This window comes from Sorex araneus, chromosome 4, assembly GCF_027595985.1.
Source record: "Sorex araneus isolate mSorAra2 chromosome 4, mSorAra2.pri, whole genome shotgun sequence".
Classification (NCBI taxonomy): Eukaryota; Metazoa; Chordata; class Mammalia; order Eulipotyphla; family Soricidae; genus Sorex; species Sorex araneus.
The window spans coordinates 215,498,110-215,512,960 of NC_073305.1; the positions used below are offsets into that span (position 1 = coordinate 215,498,110).

General features: G+C 51.4%; 1 protein-coding gene across 1 annotated transcript in view; it reads left to right on the forward strand.

The window, feature by feature from the left end:
- The window catches only part of PARN (poly(A)-specific ribonuclease), a 109,264-nt gene that overhangs the window by 9,495 nt on the left and 84,918 nt on the right, over positions 1 to 14,851 (forward strand). Inside the window, exons 7-11 of the mRNA XM_055136227.1 lie at positions 6,366 to 6,531; positions 7,281 to 7,346; positions 10,000 to 10,038; positions 12,369 to 12,411; positions 14,086 to 14,166. Coding sequence (XP_054992202.1) covers positions 6,366 to 6,531; positions 7,281 to 7,346; positions 10,000 to 10,038; positions 12,369 to 12,411; positions 14,086 to 14,166 — 395 coding nt within the window. The remainder of the gene's footprint in view (positions 1 to 6,365; positions 6,532 to 7,280; positions 7,347 to 9,999; positions 10,039 to 12,368; positions 12,412 to 14,085; positions 14,167 to 14,851) is intronic.

The window sequence follows — 14,851 nt, forward strand, 5'->3', positions numbered from 1 at the left end:
GGCAGCCTTTGTAACTTGTGGGGATTTTGGTTTTGTTGTATTTTGATTTGGAGCCGTGCCCTGCCGTGCCCAGGGGTCACTCCTGGGGGTGGTGCTTCACAGCTGGGATCACATACGTGGGGGCAGGCCAGGGATTGGACCCAGGTCGGCTGCTTGCAACACAAACCCACTCCCCGCTGCAGCTCTAGAGTGGTTTGGTGTTTGATTTTTGGAGGCCACACCTGGCGGTGCTCAGGGTTTGCTTCTGACTCTGCACTCAGAAATCACTCCTGGCAGTGCTCGGGGGACCATGTGGGATGCTGGGGATCGAGCCCCGGTTGGCTGCATTTAAGTCGAATGCCCTCCCGACTGTCTTCCTGCTCCTGAGTGTACAGCCTTAGAGTTTTTTTTGTTTGTTTGTTTTGTTTTGTTTTTCTTTTGCTTTTTTGGGTCACGCCCAGCAATGCACAGGGGTCTCTCCTGGCTCATTGACTCAGGCTGGTGGTGCTCAGGGAACCGTATGGGATGCTGGGAATCGAACCCAGGCCGGCCGCGTGCAAGGCAAACGCCCTCCTTGCCGTCCTATTGCTCCAGCCCCAGCATTAGAGTTTTTGAAAGTCTTTGGGGTGCCTCTTCACTGTGTGTGAAAACCCCGTCAACCATGACCTGAACTGGAGAGTAAGTGGGAGTTCATTTACCTCCTGGGCATGCGCTTCCACCCCATACTCTGTCCAGCGCTTTGAGCCCCTGATTTTATTCAGTGGGTTTTAGTTTTCTTCCACTGCTCACGTGACTTCTTTCCTGTGCGGTCACGGGGCGAGTAGCAGCTTGCTTGAGAAACTGGCCGCTTCTCGCCGGGCACTGAAGAAAACCTCCACAGCCAGTTGGACTGCATGCTTCCCCCTGTCCCATCTGTCGCTGCGGCTGTGGCGGCCGGAGGCCCCGTTTGTTTGCTTTTGGTGCCGTGCCCGCGTGTTAGTTGTGGTACTTGCACGTTCCTTCTCTGGTGGTGCTTTCTGGGGGTCGCACATTTTGCTGTGGCTGTGGGGCAGTGCTGGGCACAGACCCCTTGGCCTCGATGCGGGACAGGCTGATGTTCCCGAGTGGGCCCCAGCCCCCGCCTGCTCTTGTTCAGTCACTGGTGATGGGGTCTCGTGGGAGAGGAGCGTTTGGGCGCTGCACGGTCGAACTCTTCCTCCTGGGGCCTGGGGGTGGCAGTCGTGGGTGCTGGATCTGAGCGGGGCTTTCCTTCCGTCCGCAAGGGGCTCTTCCTGGAGAGAGCACCCCCAGCTCTCCCGGTGAGCACCAGTGCCACTAGGTCTGGAAGCTTCTCCGGCTTCCCGGGCCGGGCTTGGCCGGGTGACTGTGGGGACCGAGCGAGCGCGGGTCCCGAGCGCGGGTCTCCGCCAGGCGAGGAGGCGGGGTCCTCTCAGGCCCCAGCTGGGGCGGAGCTTCCACTTGGTTCTCCTGCTGGCACGGCGCGCTGTCCTGGCTGAGGTCGGGACTCTGGCCGGCTGTTTGCTCCCGGCTCTGCTGGGCTGCACCTTCGTTTCTGCGGATGATTCTGAGCTTGGGAAGTCCTGAGAAAGGGGTTCTGGAAGCCCAGGCGGCATACGAGGACGGGTCAGCCAGTTGGATAATGTGACACGGGTGTTAGGGTTTTGTTTTCTTTCTCAGTCACATCTGTGGGTGCCGGGGCTGCTACTGGCTTGGCGCTTGGTGGGGAGGGGACACGCTTTGCATGCCAGGGGCTCTTGCCTGCAGAGCACGCACCCAGCACGCACCCAGCCCTGAGTGCTCTCCCTGGCCCTCGCCAGGCTCTTCAGGCTGTATCACTCTGGTCTATGGTGTTTTTTTTTTTTTTTTAATTTTTTGTTTTTTTTGGTTTTTGGGTCACACCTAGCGAAGCACAGGGGTTACTCCTGGCTCTTCACTCAGGAATCACCCCTGGCGGTGCTCAGGGAACCATATGGGATGCTGGGATTAGAACCGGGTTGGCCGCGTGCAAGGCAAACGCCCTACCCGCTGTGCTATTGCTCCAGCCCTCTGGTCTATGGTTTTATCTTCAAAAAAGAATTGGAGTATGCTGCAGTCAGACCAAGGACCAGGAATGCTTTATCGTCACCAGCTCAGGGCTCCAGACCGACTGTCCTGGCCATGACCAGCTCCAGCTGTCCCTGGTGCCCTTCAGTCTGCTTTAACCCTTCGCTTCTCTTTTTTTTTTCTTTTTGGGTCACACCTGGCGATGCACAGGGGTGACTCCTGGCTCTGCACTCAGGAATTACTTCTGGCGGTGCTCAGGGGACCATATGGGATGCTGGGATTTGAACCCGGGTCGGCCGCGTGCAAGGCAGACGCCCTCCCCGCTGTGCTATTGCTTCAGCCCCAACCCTTCGCTTCTCTTATCATAGTGCAGAACCTCCATAAATGCTGGACCTTTTTCTCTTGGCATTTTTTTTTTTTCCTTTTTGGGTCACACCTGGTGATGCACAGGGGTTACTCCTGGCTCTGTACTCAGGAATTACTCCTGGTGGTGCTCAGGCGACCCTATGGGATGCTGGGACTCGAACCCGGGTTGGCCTCATGCGAGGCAAATGCCCTCCCCGCTGTGCTATTGCTCTAGCCCCAACCTGGAATTCTTCTTAGCAATGCCTTTGACTTTGTCTGAAAGGGCACCTGGGACTCCTTTTTCCCTGGCTCCCTTCCTCCTCCCCCCACACTCCTCAGGGGCCCCCTGCCTGGACTCATTTCCTGATTGGAAGAACAGGGACACCTATTGGTGTCCAACCCAGGTCTTCGAGTTTTGTTTTTGTGTTTTGCTACATCCAGTGATGCTCAGGGGTTCCTCCTGGCTCTGCACTCAGAAATTACTCCTGGCGGTGCTCTGGGACCATATGGGATGTCAAGGATTGAACCTGGCTGGGCACATGCAAGGCAAGTGCCCCACCAGCTGTGCTATTGCTTGAGCCCTCGTATTTTTTCTTTTGTTTTGTTTTTGGTTCACGCCCAGCAGTGCTTAGGGTTCTGTCTTGGCTCTGCGCTCAGGGATCAGTCCTGGGGTCAACCAGGCTTGCCAGGTGTGTAAGGCAAGCATCTTATCTGCTGTGCTATCAGATATGCTATCTCTCTGGTTCCAAAGATCCTTTTTCTAGGGGCTAGAGCGATAGCACAGTGGGTACGGCATTTGCCTTGCACGCAGCCAACCCAGGTTCAATCCCCGGCATCCCATAGGGTCCCCCAAGCACCACCAGGGTAATTCCTGAGTGCAGAGCCAGGAGAAACCCCTGAACATCACTGGGTGTGACCCAAAAAGCAAAAAACAAAACAAAACAAACCCCCCAAATCCTTTTTTTGATGTAGAAATTTTATTTCCCGCCCATTGTCTGTCTTTCTGCACACCTCCCTCCCCATCTCACTCTTCCCTCCAGTGAGAGTAGATGCTGCTTCATATTTTCTTTCTTTCTTTTTTTTTTTTTTTTTTGCTTTTTGGGTCACACCGAGCGATGCTCAGGGGTTCCTCCTGGCTCTGCACTCAGAAATTACCCCTGGCGGTGCTCAGGGAACCATATGGGATGCCGGGGATCGAACCCGGGTTGGCCGCGTGCAAGGCAAACGCCCTACCCACTGTGCTCTCGCTCTGGCCCCCTCTGCTTCATATTTTCACCACCAGATCCACACTGGTACCCCAAGCATGGCCCCCACTTGCATCTCTCCTTTCCAGTGTGTGTGTGTGTGTGGGGGGGGGGGGGGGTCCCGGTGCTGTCCAGCCTAGCCCTGTCTCCTCCATTGGCCCTCCCTTTCTCGGATTCTTTCCTCTCTCTAGGTCATTCCCAGCAGTGTTGTAAATATGCTGATTTGGGGAGCCCTCGCTGCTCCCTAGAGAGTGCTCAGGGTGCCGCAGGGCTGCCTCCCATCCCTGGTCTTGCCCGGCCGGCCTGGCGATCTCCTGCTCCTCTGACCTGGCAGTGCTCGGGAGGAGTGAGGCACCGGGACTCACACTCGGGGCCTCTCGAGTGCCAGAAGGTGTCCAAACATGCTTTAGGGGCTGCTCAGCGCATCCTGGGGCCTCCCTTTCTTCCTTCCTTTCACATAAGCAACTCCGTCTGTGAGTTCGAGGGGAAGGAGTTGGCATCCGTAGCTTCCCCGTCCTTCAACTTCTGTTTGGCAGCTCCTTCCCCTGTGGCTGTAGGCTGCGTTAGCAGACGCAGGCGTCCCCGCCACTGTGTTTGCTGCAGATAACTCCAGTACGGTTTGCACCCAGAGTTCTCAGAGTACAAAGCAGGGACTCCTGGTTATCAGAACGGGCTGTGCCACCTGCTGAGCTGTTACCACGTTATGGACCGCAAAAACACATTTCCACGACTGCCATATAATTAACTTCGTCACCATTGTCCTCTCTCCATGTGATTTCGTGTCACAGGCGGTATTCTGAGAGAGGGTCGGTCGAGTTCTCCCACCCGGAACTCCTCAGGAGAGCCACGTGTGCTGCTGTAGACTGAACTGGGGCTGGTCACATGCAGTGCTTACCAAAGTACCTTACTGTGTAATCACCGGGCGATTGGGAGTCCCGAGACTCTCTGTCACGGCCTGTGTTTGGCGGTCTTGGGCCGCTTCCCCTCCCGGGACGGCCGATGCCAGGGGCAGACGAAGGAGGAAACGAGGGCCAGGCTGGTTGGTGATCAGTTGCCGTTTATTCCATTCTCCCCATGCGCCTGTTCCAGTCTCACTGAGCCCCCCATTCCCGGCTCCTCCTGTCCCCTTCCTGGTCTCTTCCTGCTCCCCCTTGCTGCCTTGGTCTCCCTGGTCTCTCTCCAACTCCCTGCTATTGGGGTAGCGCAGTCAACGTATCAAAGCCCTTCCTGATCACGATCAGGCTCAAGGGCAGATCCAGTAACTTAATTCACATCTTTTTTTTGTTTTTTTTTTGTTTTTGGGTTACACCCAGCGATGCACAGGGGTTACTCCTGGCTCTGCACTCAGGAATCACTCCTGGCGGTGCTCAGGGGACCATATGGGATGCTGGGATTTGAACCCGGGTTGGCTGCGTGCAAGGCAAACGCCCTACCTGCTATGCTATCACTCCAGCCCCTTAATTCACATCTTTTTTTTTTTTTTGGTTTTTGGGTCACACCCGGCGATGCACAGGGTTACTCCTGGCTTTTCACTCAGGAATTACCCCTGGCGGTGCTCAGGGGACCATATGGGATGCTGGGATTAGAACCCGGGTCGGCCGCCGTGCAAGGCAAACGCCCTACCCGCTGTGCTATCGCTCCAGCCCCTTAATTCACATCTTAATTCTGCTTTTTAATATTAGTTATTTTGTTTGGACACAGTAAGAGATACATTAAGCTTGCCGGGTGGCTCTCCTGTGAATATTTCACTATAGATCTCAGACTACAGTGCTCAGGCCAGATTCATCTTTCCTAACCCTAGCGAGGTCCTAATCCAGTTGGCTTTTTGTATCACGACAGAATTTGTCCATGACCATGCTCTTAACTTAGAGTTAAGTATTATGGCGCTTTAGTCTGACCCATTTCGATGCCAGGGTAGCTCACAGCTTGCCCTGGGTTCATCCAGTCCCTTGTCGGGACCCTCCTCTTGGGGTGCTAGGAAGTAAGGGCAACTGAGGCGTAAGTCAAGAGAACAGGTGCCTGATGTCTGCGAGTGAGTATCATTCTGAATCAATTAACGCCCAAGTTACAAAAGCACAGCATCAACTGTCTTCCTGTGTCTGTACAAAAAGGACATGCTTTGAATTAACTATCCAGAGAGCTTGAGGAGAAGAGAAAAGCAGTATTTACAAGTTAACGGAGTCTGATTAGGAGATAAAGTTGATTGACTCGGTTGGGGAAGCAGAGCACAAAGAGGTTACAAATAAACAGAGGAATGGGAGTGACTCGGGAGCACTGTGATGGGTGCAACCCCATAAACCTAAGCTCCCTGCGGCAAGGCAGAAAGGACAAACCAATGTTGTCCTACACCTTACCTGTTAGACCTAATTTTTTTTCTCCAAAAGATCTTGAGTATGTTTAGTTTCTGGCTGCTCACATCAAGCAGGATGCATCTCTGTTCATTTCAGACCTCAGGGCCTTCAGAACCCATACTCCTGGCACCCTGTAAGTCAGCACAAAAAAAACCCTAAGCACATTTGTAGGAAAAAGAATGAACAAGTGGCTTAGATTTTGGCTGATTAAAACGCTTTTTTGGGAGGGCTACTTTCAGACTCGCAGGGGTTCTTCCTGGTGGTACCGTGTAGAATGCCGTGATCAAATCTACGTGTAAGGCAAAAGCCCTACCTGCCGTACTATCGCTTTGACCCCAAGATTAAAACACTTTAATGCCGAGCAGTTATCCTGCTAACGTGTTCTTTTCACAATTGTGCCTAGGAATTCCGTATTTAAATCAGGAGGAAGAAAGGCAGTTACGAGAGCAGTACGATGAGAAGCGCTTACAGTCCAATGGTGCAGGAGCTCTCTCCTACGTTTCTCCTAACGCTTCCAAATGTCCCGTAACGATTCCTGAGGATCAGAAGAAGTTCATTAACCAAGTGGTGTAAGTTCGTGCACGGGGCGGGGGGGGGGGGGGAGGCCAGTGTACCCCTGTCGTGTGTCGCCAGGGCTGGCTGCCGTGTTGCATGTAGACAGTGCACGCACAGGTGTGACCTTGTGAGTGGCAGAATTGAGTGGTGCCATTTGTGTAGATGGAGGGGGGGGTGTTGTGTTTGGACAGGTGCCCCCCGTCCCTGGGAAGGAGGTCATCTCTCAGCAAGTGGGCAGAGCTTCCGTGCGCACCCAGCCCCTGTCACCTCGGTCCCTACTCCCCGAGTCAGAAGAATGAAACAGGCCCGGCCAGATATTTGCAGCCTGATGTTTCCAGCAAGCGGAGTTTTTGGCTTTGCTCAGTTTACTTCTCAGTGCAGCTGCTTTACTCGGAAAGCTGAGGAGCCCTTGAGAAGTTGCAGATTGATCAGAGACAGCATGCCAGGGTTATTTTTCTTTTTACTTCTACCAAGCAATGTTTCGGACCAACCCAGTGCTGCTTGGAGCTGCTTCTGGCAGTGCTCGGGGAGGGCACCCAGCCGGCAGCCTGCAGGGCCTGTTCTCCAGCCCTCTCAGCCGCCCCTGCCCCCAGGGGGGTTTCTTTCAGTTGGTAAGCTAAAATGTTAGGACCCGATCTGATAAAATCGTACCGCTAAATGTCCTTGCGTTTAGATTCGCTGTTAAATGTGATGACTGTGTTCGTTGGTAAGTTCTGTCTTGAAAGGTATTGATCATACTTTCATTCCGATTCTCATTTCTCAGGGAGAAAATTGAAAATTTGTTGCAGAATGAAGAAAACAAGAACTTAGATTTAGAGCCGTGTACTGGGTGAGCCGCCCCGAATATTTCCCCTTGTTCTTTTTCGGGAAAAGTAGGTGGTTCCTGGCCCGGGCTGTTCTCGGTCTCTTAAAAACACCTTCACAGGTAGTCTTTTTATTATAGGTGTATTTCCAAGGTGTCAGTGCAGAGTTGCTTTAATTCACTTTTTTTTGGGTTTTTGGGCCAAACCCGCGAGGGTGTGGGTGTGCTTGGGAGTGACCCCTGGCAGGCAAGCGCTGCCCTTAACGCGGGCACGGCGGGGAGTGGCGGTGTATCGAGACATGAAGGAATGCTTTGTTCTGTCCTGCAGGAGAGAAAACCACTGTGCAACTGTGACTTAAGTTATGCTTCCGAGTGGTAAAGTTATTTTGGCGTTCAGGGACTTCAGCATAATACCTGAGGAACATGCAGATGTTTTGTATTTCGTTTTGTCTTTGGGCCACTCCCCGCCATGCTCAGGGCTACTCCTGGCTCTGCGCTCCTGGTGGGGGCTCCGGGCACCACACGCAGGGCTGGGGATCGAAGGAGGTTTGCTGCGAGCAAGGCAAGATGCCTGCCTGCTGTGCTGTTGACTCCAGCCCCATCTCTGAAGGTGCTGGAAAGGAATTCGCCGAGGTTCCTTCCATCCTTTTCATTTCTCTCTGCAGTATAAAACAAACAAGAAAAAACCATGTTTCAGAGAAACTTAGCATAAATACCAGCCTTTTCCTTGACTTTGTTACCAGTTCCTCAAAGTGGCATAATGTCTCTACATTATTATTATTATTATTATTATTATTATTATTTGCTTTTTGGTCACACCCAGTGATGCTTAGGGGTTACTCCTGGCTCTGCACTCTACTTTATTATTTTTAAGACATCTGTCTACTTCACTTTAAAATTTAATTTTTTGATTTTTGGGCCATGCTCAGGAGACCAGGCAAGGCAGACACATTAATTTCCATATTAGCTCTCTGGCCCCTGTTTGTTTGCTTTAAACTCTTCATGCAGTGATCTTTGGCCTTTTTACATCCCGCAAACTGGCCCCTATCTTGCATATTGGTCTGCGGACTGGCAATCATAACCCAGGCGGAAGACCAGTGACTTTTTAACCTGTCAGTTCCTATGGGTAACTGGTGATTAGAGAGAACGGTTCCGGGGCTGGAGCAATAGCACAGCGGGTAGGGCGTTTGCCTTGCACGCGGCTGACCCGGATTCAATTCCCAGCATCCCATATGGTCCCCTGAGCACCGCCAGGAGTAACTCCTGAGTGCAGAGCTAGGAGATAACCCCTGTGCATTGCCGGGTGTGACCCATAAAGCCAAAAAAAACCACAAAAAACCAGAACGGTTCCATATGGCCTAGGAAAGAATATTTTGATTAGGCTAGAACTTTGCTATTTTCTTTTTCTTTTTGGGTCACACCCGGTGATGCACAGGGGTTCCTCCTGGCTCTGCACTCAGGAATTACTCCTGCTGGTGCTTGGGATTCTGGGAATCGTACCTGGGTCGTCCACATGCAAGGCTAGTACCTTACCTGCTGTGCTATCGCTCCAGCCCCAAAACTTTGCTGTTTCTTAAATAAAGACAGTATAAAACTATTACTGTTATTGTGTGTGTGTGTGTGTGTGTGTGTGTGTGTGTGGTGTTGGGCATCGGGCCTGTGGCTCTCAGCTGCCTGGCTGATGGTGGGAGGCCAGGGCCTGACTCTGCCCAGGCCCTTCCTGCTTCTCAGGGCTGCCCCAGAATCTGGACTGTGGCGCCGAGGGTCGATCCCAGGGTGGGTGATACGCCCTAACTGCCATCCTGTCTCTTGGCCCTAGAAAAAATGCACTGATTTTAATTTTTATTTATTAATTTTTCTTTTTAATGAACCAAAAGGGTTTTCTTTTAGGAAGTTTACTTAGCAAAATCTGAAGGGGCGGAGAGGTGGAGAGGAAGCGGGGAGGGAGAGAAGGAAGGGGAGGGAGAGAGAGAGAGAGAGAGAGAGAGAAAGAGAGAGAGAGAGAGAGAGAGAGAGAGAGAGAGAGAGAGAGAGAGAGAGAGAGAGAAAGTTCAAAAGAGATCATGGGCTTCTCCCCAGCGGGACAGTTTTTCTTGGTTTCTGGGCCACAACTCAGCTGTGCTCAGTACTTACTCGTGGCTCTGCGCTCAGGAATCACTCCTGGCAGTGCTTTGGAGAACACATGTGTGCTGTGTGCAAGGCAAGCATTCCACCTGCTGTACTACCGCTCTAGGAAAAAGTATTTTATTTTTGGCTTTTTGCCACTTGTGCTGGTGCTCTGGGGTTGCTCCCCGCTGGGCTAGCTCTCTGCCCTCAAGGTCAGTTGGATGCAGAAAAGTGGGGAGGAGCCTCCCATCCCCGACATCCCTTGTTTCTATTTGTTTTATCACACGTGACTTTCAAGGAGTAAAATGTCTTGTGACCGGAACAGTGCTACAGTGGTTTGGGCGTCTGCCTTGCCCATGACCGACCTCGGTTTGATCCCTGGCATCCGTAGGGTCCCTCGAGTGCCGCCAGGAGTAATTCCCGAGTGCAGAGTCAGGAGTGAGCCCTGAGCATGGCCAGGCATGGCCCCAAAAGAAACAAAAAAACCCCAGAAACGTCTTTCCCAATGTAGACTTGATCAGTTAGAAATTCTCTATGAGGAGCCCAAATCAATGCTTTTTCTTCTGTCTTTCAGGTTCCAGAGAAAGCTGATCTACCAGACTTTGAGCTGGAAGTAAGTGTGTGTGAGAGAGAACTGAGAGCCTAGGATTGAACCCCTGAGCGTGACCTCTCGGCACGCCTTTTCTTTTGGAATTCTGCTGTTGCTGCTGCTTTGACTGTCCCAAGTTCATGTGCATGGCTTTATTCTGTCGTCTTTCTTTCCCACTTACCATCTTGTCTTTTGATGGGAGCGGGGTGGTGCCGTGAGGGCGTGGGGGCTCCTGGCGCTACTCAGGCGGTGCAGGTCCGGCAGCGCCACTCGGTGGGGTGCTGTTCAGGTCCGTGGTATTGGGGGACACCAGGGCTATAGTTGGTGGCGCTTGGGGGGCCAAGTGGTACCAGGGTTCAAACTTGGTGCCTCTTGCGTGGAAGTATGTGATGTACCATAGTGATCTCTTTCTGTAGCCCTCTGCTTGCTTTTTAAATTATTTATTTATTTATTTATTTATTTATTTATTTTTTGCTTTTTGGGTCACACCCAGCGATGCTCAGGGGTTACTCCTGGCTTTGCACTCAGGAATTACTCCTGGCGATGCTTGGGGGACCATATGGGGTGCCGGGGATTGAACCCGGGTTGGCCTCGTGCAAGGCAAACGCCCTACTCGCTGTGCTATCGCTTCGGCCCCAAAATTTTTATTTATTTTAAAGACATAGTTTATAAACTGTGTGTGTTTTTTGACTTTTGGGCAACACCCAGACGTGCTCAGAGCTTACCCCTGGCTCTGTGCTCAGGAATAATTCCTGACAGGGCTTGGGGGACCATGTAGGATGCCAGGGAGCACACCTGGGTCAGCCACGTGCAAGGCAAGCATTTAGCCACCATACTCTCTGTCCACCCCCTAATACTGAACATTTTGTACATGGATTTTTCTGGGGACATTTCTGTTGGTCTCATTATATTTTCATTTGGGCCTCTGACCTCAGGTACACATCCATATTCAGACAAATGGATGTCTGAATTGGGCGTTCTCCCATTATTAGACTCTGCTGATGGCATGTATTCTGGGAATTTATTTTGAGCACAACAGGAAAAGGGCTATTGTCCTTTGTGCAGGCCCGTTCCAGGTCACATTATCCTTTGAAGTGTGTGTGGGCCCCAGCGTCACCTCGTCCTTGCTTACTGCACGGCTGGGCTGTGGGCCGCCGAGTTAGTCATCTCGCTGCGCCCTGAAACGCCCCGTGCAGTCTAAAAAGACCTTCGCAAGTTCTGTTGGGAAACAGGCATTGTTACATTTGACTTGTAATGAATTGACTGCATTATGTGTTGCAAGACATTTCAGAAAAATGCCTGTCTTAGAAAAAAAAATTATTTTGACATTTGATAACATTTCTGCGTGCTTCAAAACAACAGCGAGGAAATGTTTCACATGACAGCTGAAATATTATGGATTATCTATTTTTTCTTGGGTGAGGGGAGGTTTGAGCTTTACCTGGTATTGCCAGATCTGTCCTTAGCTTTGTGCTCACCAGTGCCCCCTGGCCCTACTCAGGGGCCCTGTACGTGGTTCCAGAGATTTGAACCCAAACCAGCGGGATGGGAGGCAAGTGCCTTAACCTTCTGGCCTTGGAGCGATTTTACTGTAAATTTGTTATTACAGTGATGCTTAATCTATAACTCCGAGTTCCATGGTTGCTTTATTTAATTAAATTAATTAATTAATTAATTTTTGCTTTTGGGGTCACACCTGGGTTGGAGTGATAGCACAGCGGTAGGGCGTTCGCCTTTCATGTGGCCGCCCCGTGTTCGATTCCTCCGCCCCTCTCAGAGAGCCTGGCAAGCTACCAAGAGTATCGCACCCACATGGCAGAGCCTGGCAAGCTCCCCGTAGCGTATTGATACGCCAAAAACAGTAACAACAAGTCTCACAATGAGAGATGTTACTGGTGCCCGCTCAAACAAATCGATGAGCAACGGGATGACAGTGACAGTGACAATGGGTCACACCCGGTGATGCTCAGAAGTTAGTCGTGGCTCTGCACTAAGGAATTACTCCTGGCGGTGGTAGGGGGACCCTATGGGATGCTGGGAATCGAACCTGGGTCTGCCGCATGCAAGGCAAACGCCCTCCCCGCTGTGCTATTGCTCCAGCCTCTCCCTGGTTGCTTTAAAACTGCAGGTTTTTGTTTTCCGGTTTCAGTGTTTGGGCTACTCCTTGCAGTGCTCAGGGCTTACTCCTGGCTCTGTGCTCAGAAATCATTCCTGTTGGCTGTGTTCACAGCACCATATGTGGTGCTAGGGCTCGAAGCCAGGTGCCAGGCTAGTGCCTTACTGCCCTGGCCCCAAATGCAGGGTTTTAATTGTCCTTGTCTGACCTGATGTCGTGTTTTCTCTTTGTTCCTTAGGTACCCCAAGGGCATTCATGTTGAGACTCTAGAAACAGAAAAGGTAACCTCAGGAATCAGCCAGGGCTGACAACGAAATGTATGTAATTAGAGCACTGATACGCTGGAGCTCGTGTCCACACCTGGCTCCCCTCCTGGGGACGTGACACCACTTCTCTAAGCTGCCCTCACTCATTTCCACACGAGCCTGTTGTATGGCAGTGCCTGATGCTGGTGGCTCAGACCTTTCTTAGAACTTGCGGCGGTGAGCGAGTGGGAGAACAGAGCAGACGTCAGAACGTGCCCTGCTTAGAGCAGAAGGCCGCAGTGCATGGGGCCGGAGCAATAGTCACAGGGGCGGGGGCTCACCTTGTCCCTGATCACCTGGGTTAGATCCCCAGCATCCCCTGGAGTGATCCCTGAGTATAGAGCCAGGTGTAAGCCCTGAATGCCTCTGGGTGTGGCCCCCCAAAACCCAAAATCAGCATCAGCAACAACAAAAAGCCCCAGTGGTGTGCATGAAAAATGGCTCCCTGTTTTGTGTGCAAATAGAAGAGAATTCCAGAATGTGGTGGGGCATTGAGTGTTGCTGTCGGTCAGTTCTTTCCAAGGAGAAAGGTTAGAATCGTGATGGGCACGGGGAGTCGATTCTGTGCTCCATTGAGACTTTCAGAGTTTCCTTGGGGCAGGGAAATAGCCCATGTGGTAGAGCGGAAGTCTAGTCTGTGATAAGATCCTAGTGACCTTGAAGACACGTCGCTCTACAGATGAACCAAAGCCTGGGGCTGGGGGCTGTAATTCAGTGATAGAGCACTTGCTGTATACACACGTATCTACCTGGGCTTGATTCCCAGTGATAGAACACTATATACACTCGTAACTTGCTGTATACACTTGTAACTTCCTGGGGTTGATTCCTGGTACTGCCCCTTCCTCAAAGAGAGAATTTAGTTGTTGTTTGTAATACCTTGAGACAGGCATGTACCTTGAATGTGGTTTAATGAACACGTACTGCAGCACTAGCATCAAGTGTGTTCATCTGGATGTCAGATTAATAAACTGGAGCCAGAGAGATAGCATAGGGGATAAGGTGCTTGCCTTGCAAGGCAGCCAGCCCAAGTTTGGTCCCCGGCACCCCATACAGTCCCCTGTGCCCCCATCATAAGTGACGCCTGAGTGTGGTGCCTGGAGCACTGCGTTACTAAAAAAAGATTAAGTCAATTTAAAAACAATCTTACGGTAAGATAAATATCGAACCTTCGATGCAGGACGTTTGTATTTAAGCAATTGAAAAATGTAAAATGCAAAAGTTAGTACGTAAGAAACAAGGTGCTGGTCATATGACAAGTCACCATTGATGCCAGGCTTTGTCCTTACGTTTGTGAAATATACCAGAGAACTGTTATTTTTGAATCAGTCATTTTGCAACTCAGGTTCAAGTGCAGTGTAATTTCTTAGTGTTCTGTTTTGGAAGCTATTCTCTCAGTCCGTCAGCACAGCGAAACGTCTGTTGTGTTGAATCAGTAAACCATGGGAAAATGTGGAGACACGGGCAGAGTTTCGGCTGTAATGATCGACTTAATTTTCAGTGGCCTTGGAAAGGGTCTTCCCTGTGCTTACGGCAGGAAGGCCTGCAGCGATAAAAAAGTATAACTTCTAATAGTGACTACATCTGAAGTTGGAAATGGGGGTGGTGGGGAAGTTCTTTCTGGAAAACTGCATCTGCTTTGTCTTCTAGAAAGAACGGTACATCGTTATCAGCAAAGTCGACGAAGAAGAGCGGAAAAGGAGGGAGCAGCAGAAACAGGCCAAAGAGCAGGTGACCAGCTGTGTTCTGTTCATTGGGTGGCCGTGGCGGCGATGGAGATTTGGACGATTCCCTCTTCGTGACTTCTAGAGTCACATGAAACTAGTTTAACGATAGTTTACTGGAGGAGAATTGGGTTTGTAGAAAACTCTGGGATAGAGTGAGAGCAGGCTGAGGGGAGGGATTGGGACACAACCAACAGAGGCTGACACTGAGGGTGGTCTCGAGTGCCCGCCCTGTGTCCCTGTCACTCTGACCCCACCCAGAGACATTTTAGAGGATGGAATCAAGGGAATTTGTGAGTGGATTTCAATGGTGAGGGGAGATGGGGCCCTTAGGCAGAGATTCGGCAAATTGGGTCAGTGACATCAGTGCGCTCAGGTGGGGTGGCTGGAGTGACAGGTGGCGGAGGTCAGGGGTGGTGTGGGCGCAGGTGGGTGTCTTGCGCACCCTCGAGACGACAGGGCAGTCTGGCCATAAAGAGACAGGAAGCTTCTTTCAGCTGCAGCCAGATTTTCTCTTTGTCTAGAGAAGTAAGCAAGGTCAGATGGGGGCAGGTCGGAAAAAGGTTGAGAAGTAACGGTCCGGGTGAGACCTGGCCACTGGATTTAGCCTGAGGAGTAACTTTGCTCTTTTTCTTTTTTTTTCTGCTTTTGGGTCACACCCAGCGATGCACAGGGGCTACTCCTGGCTCTGC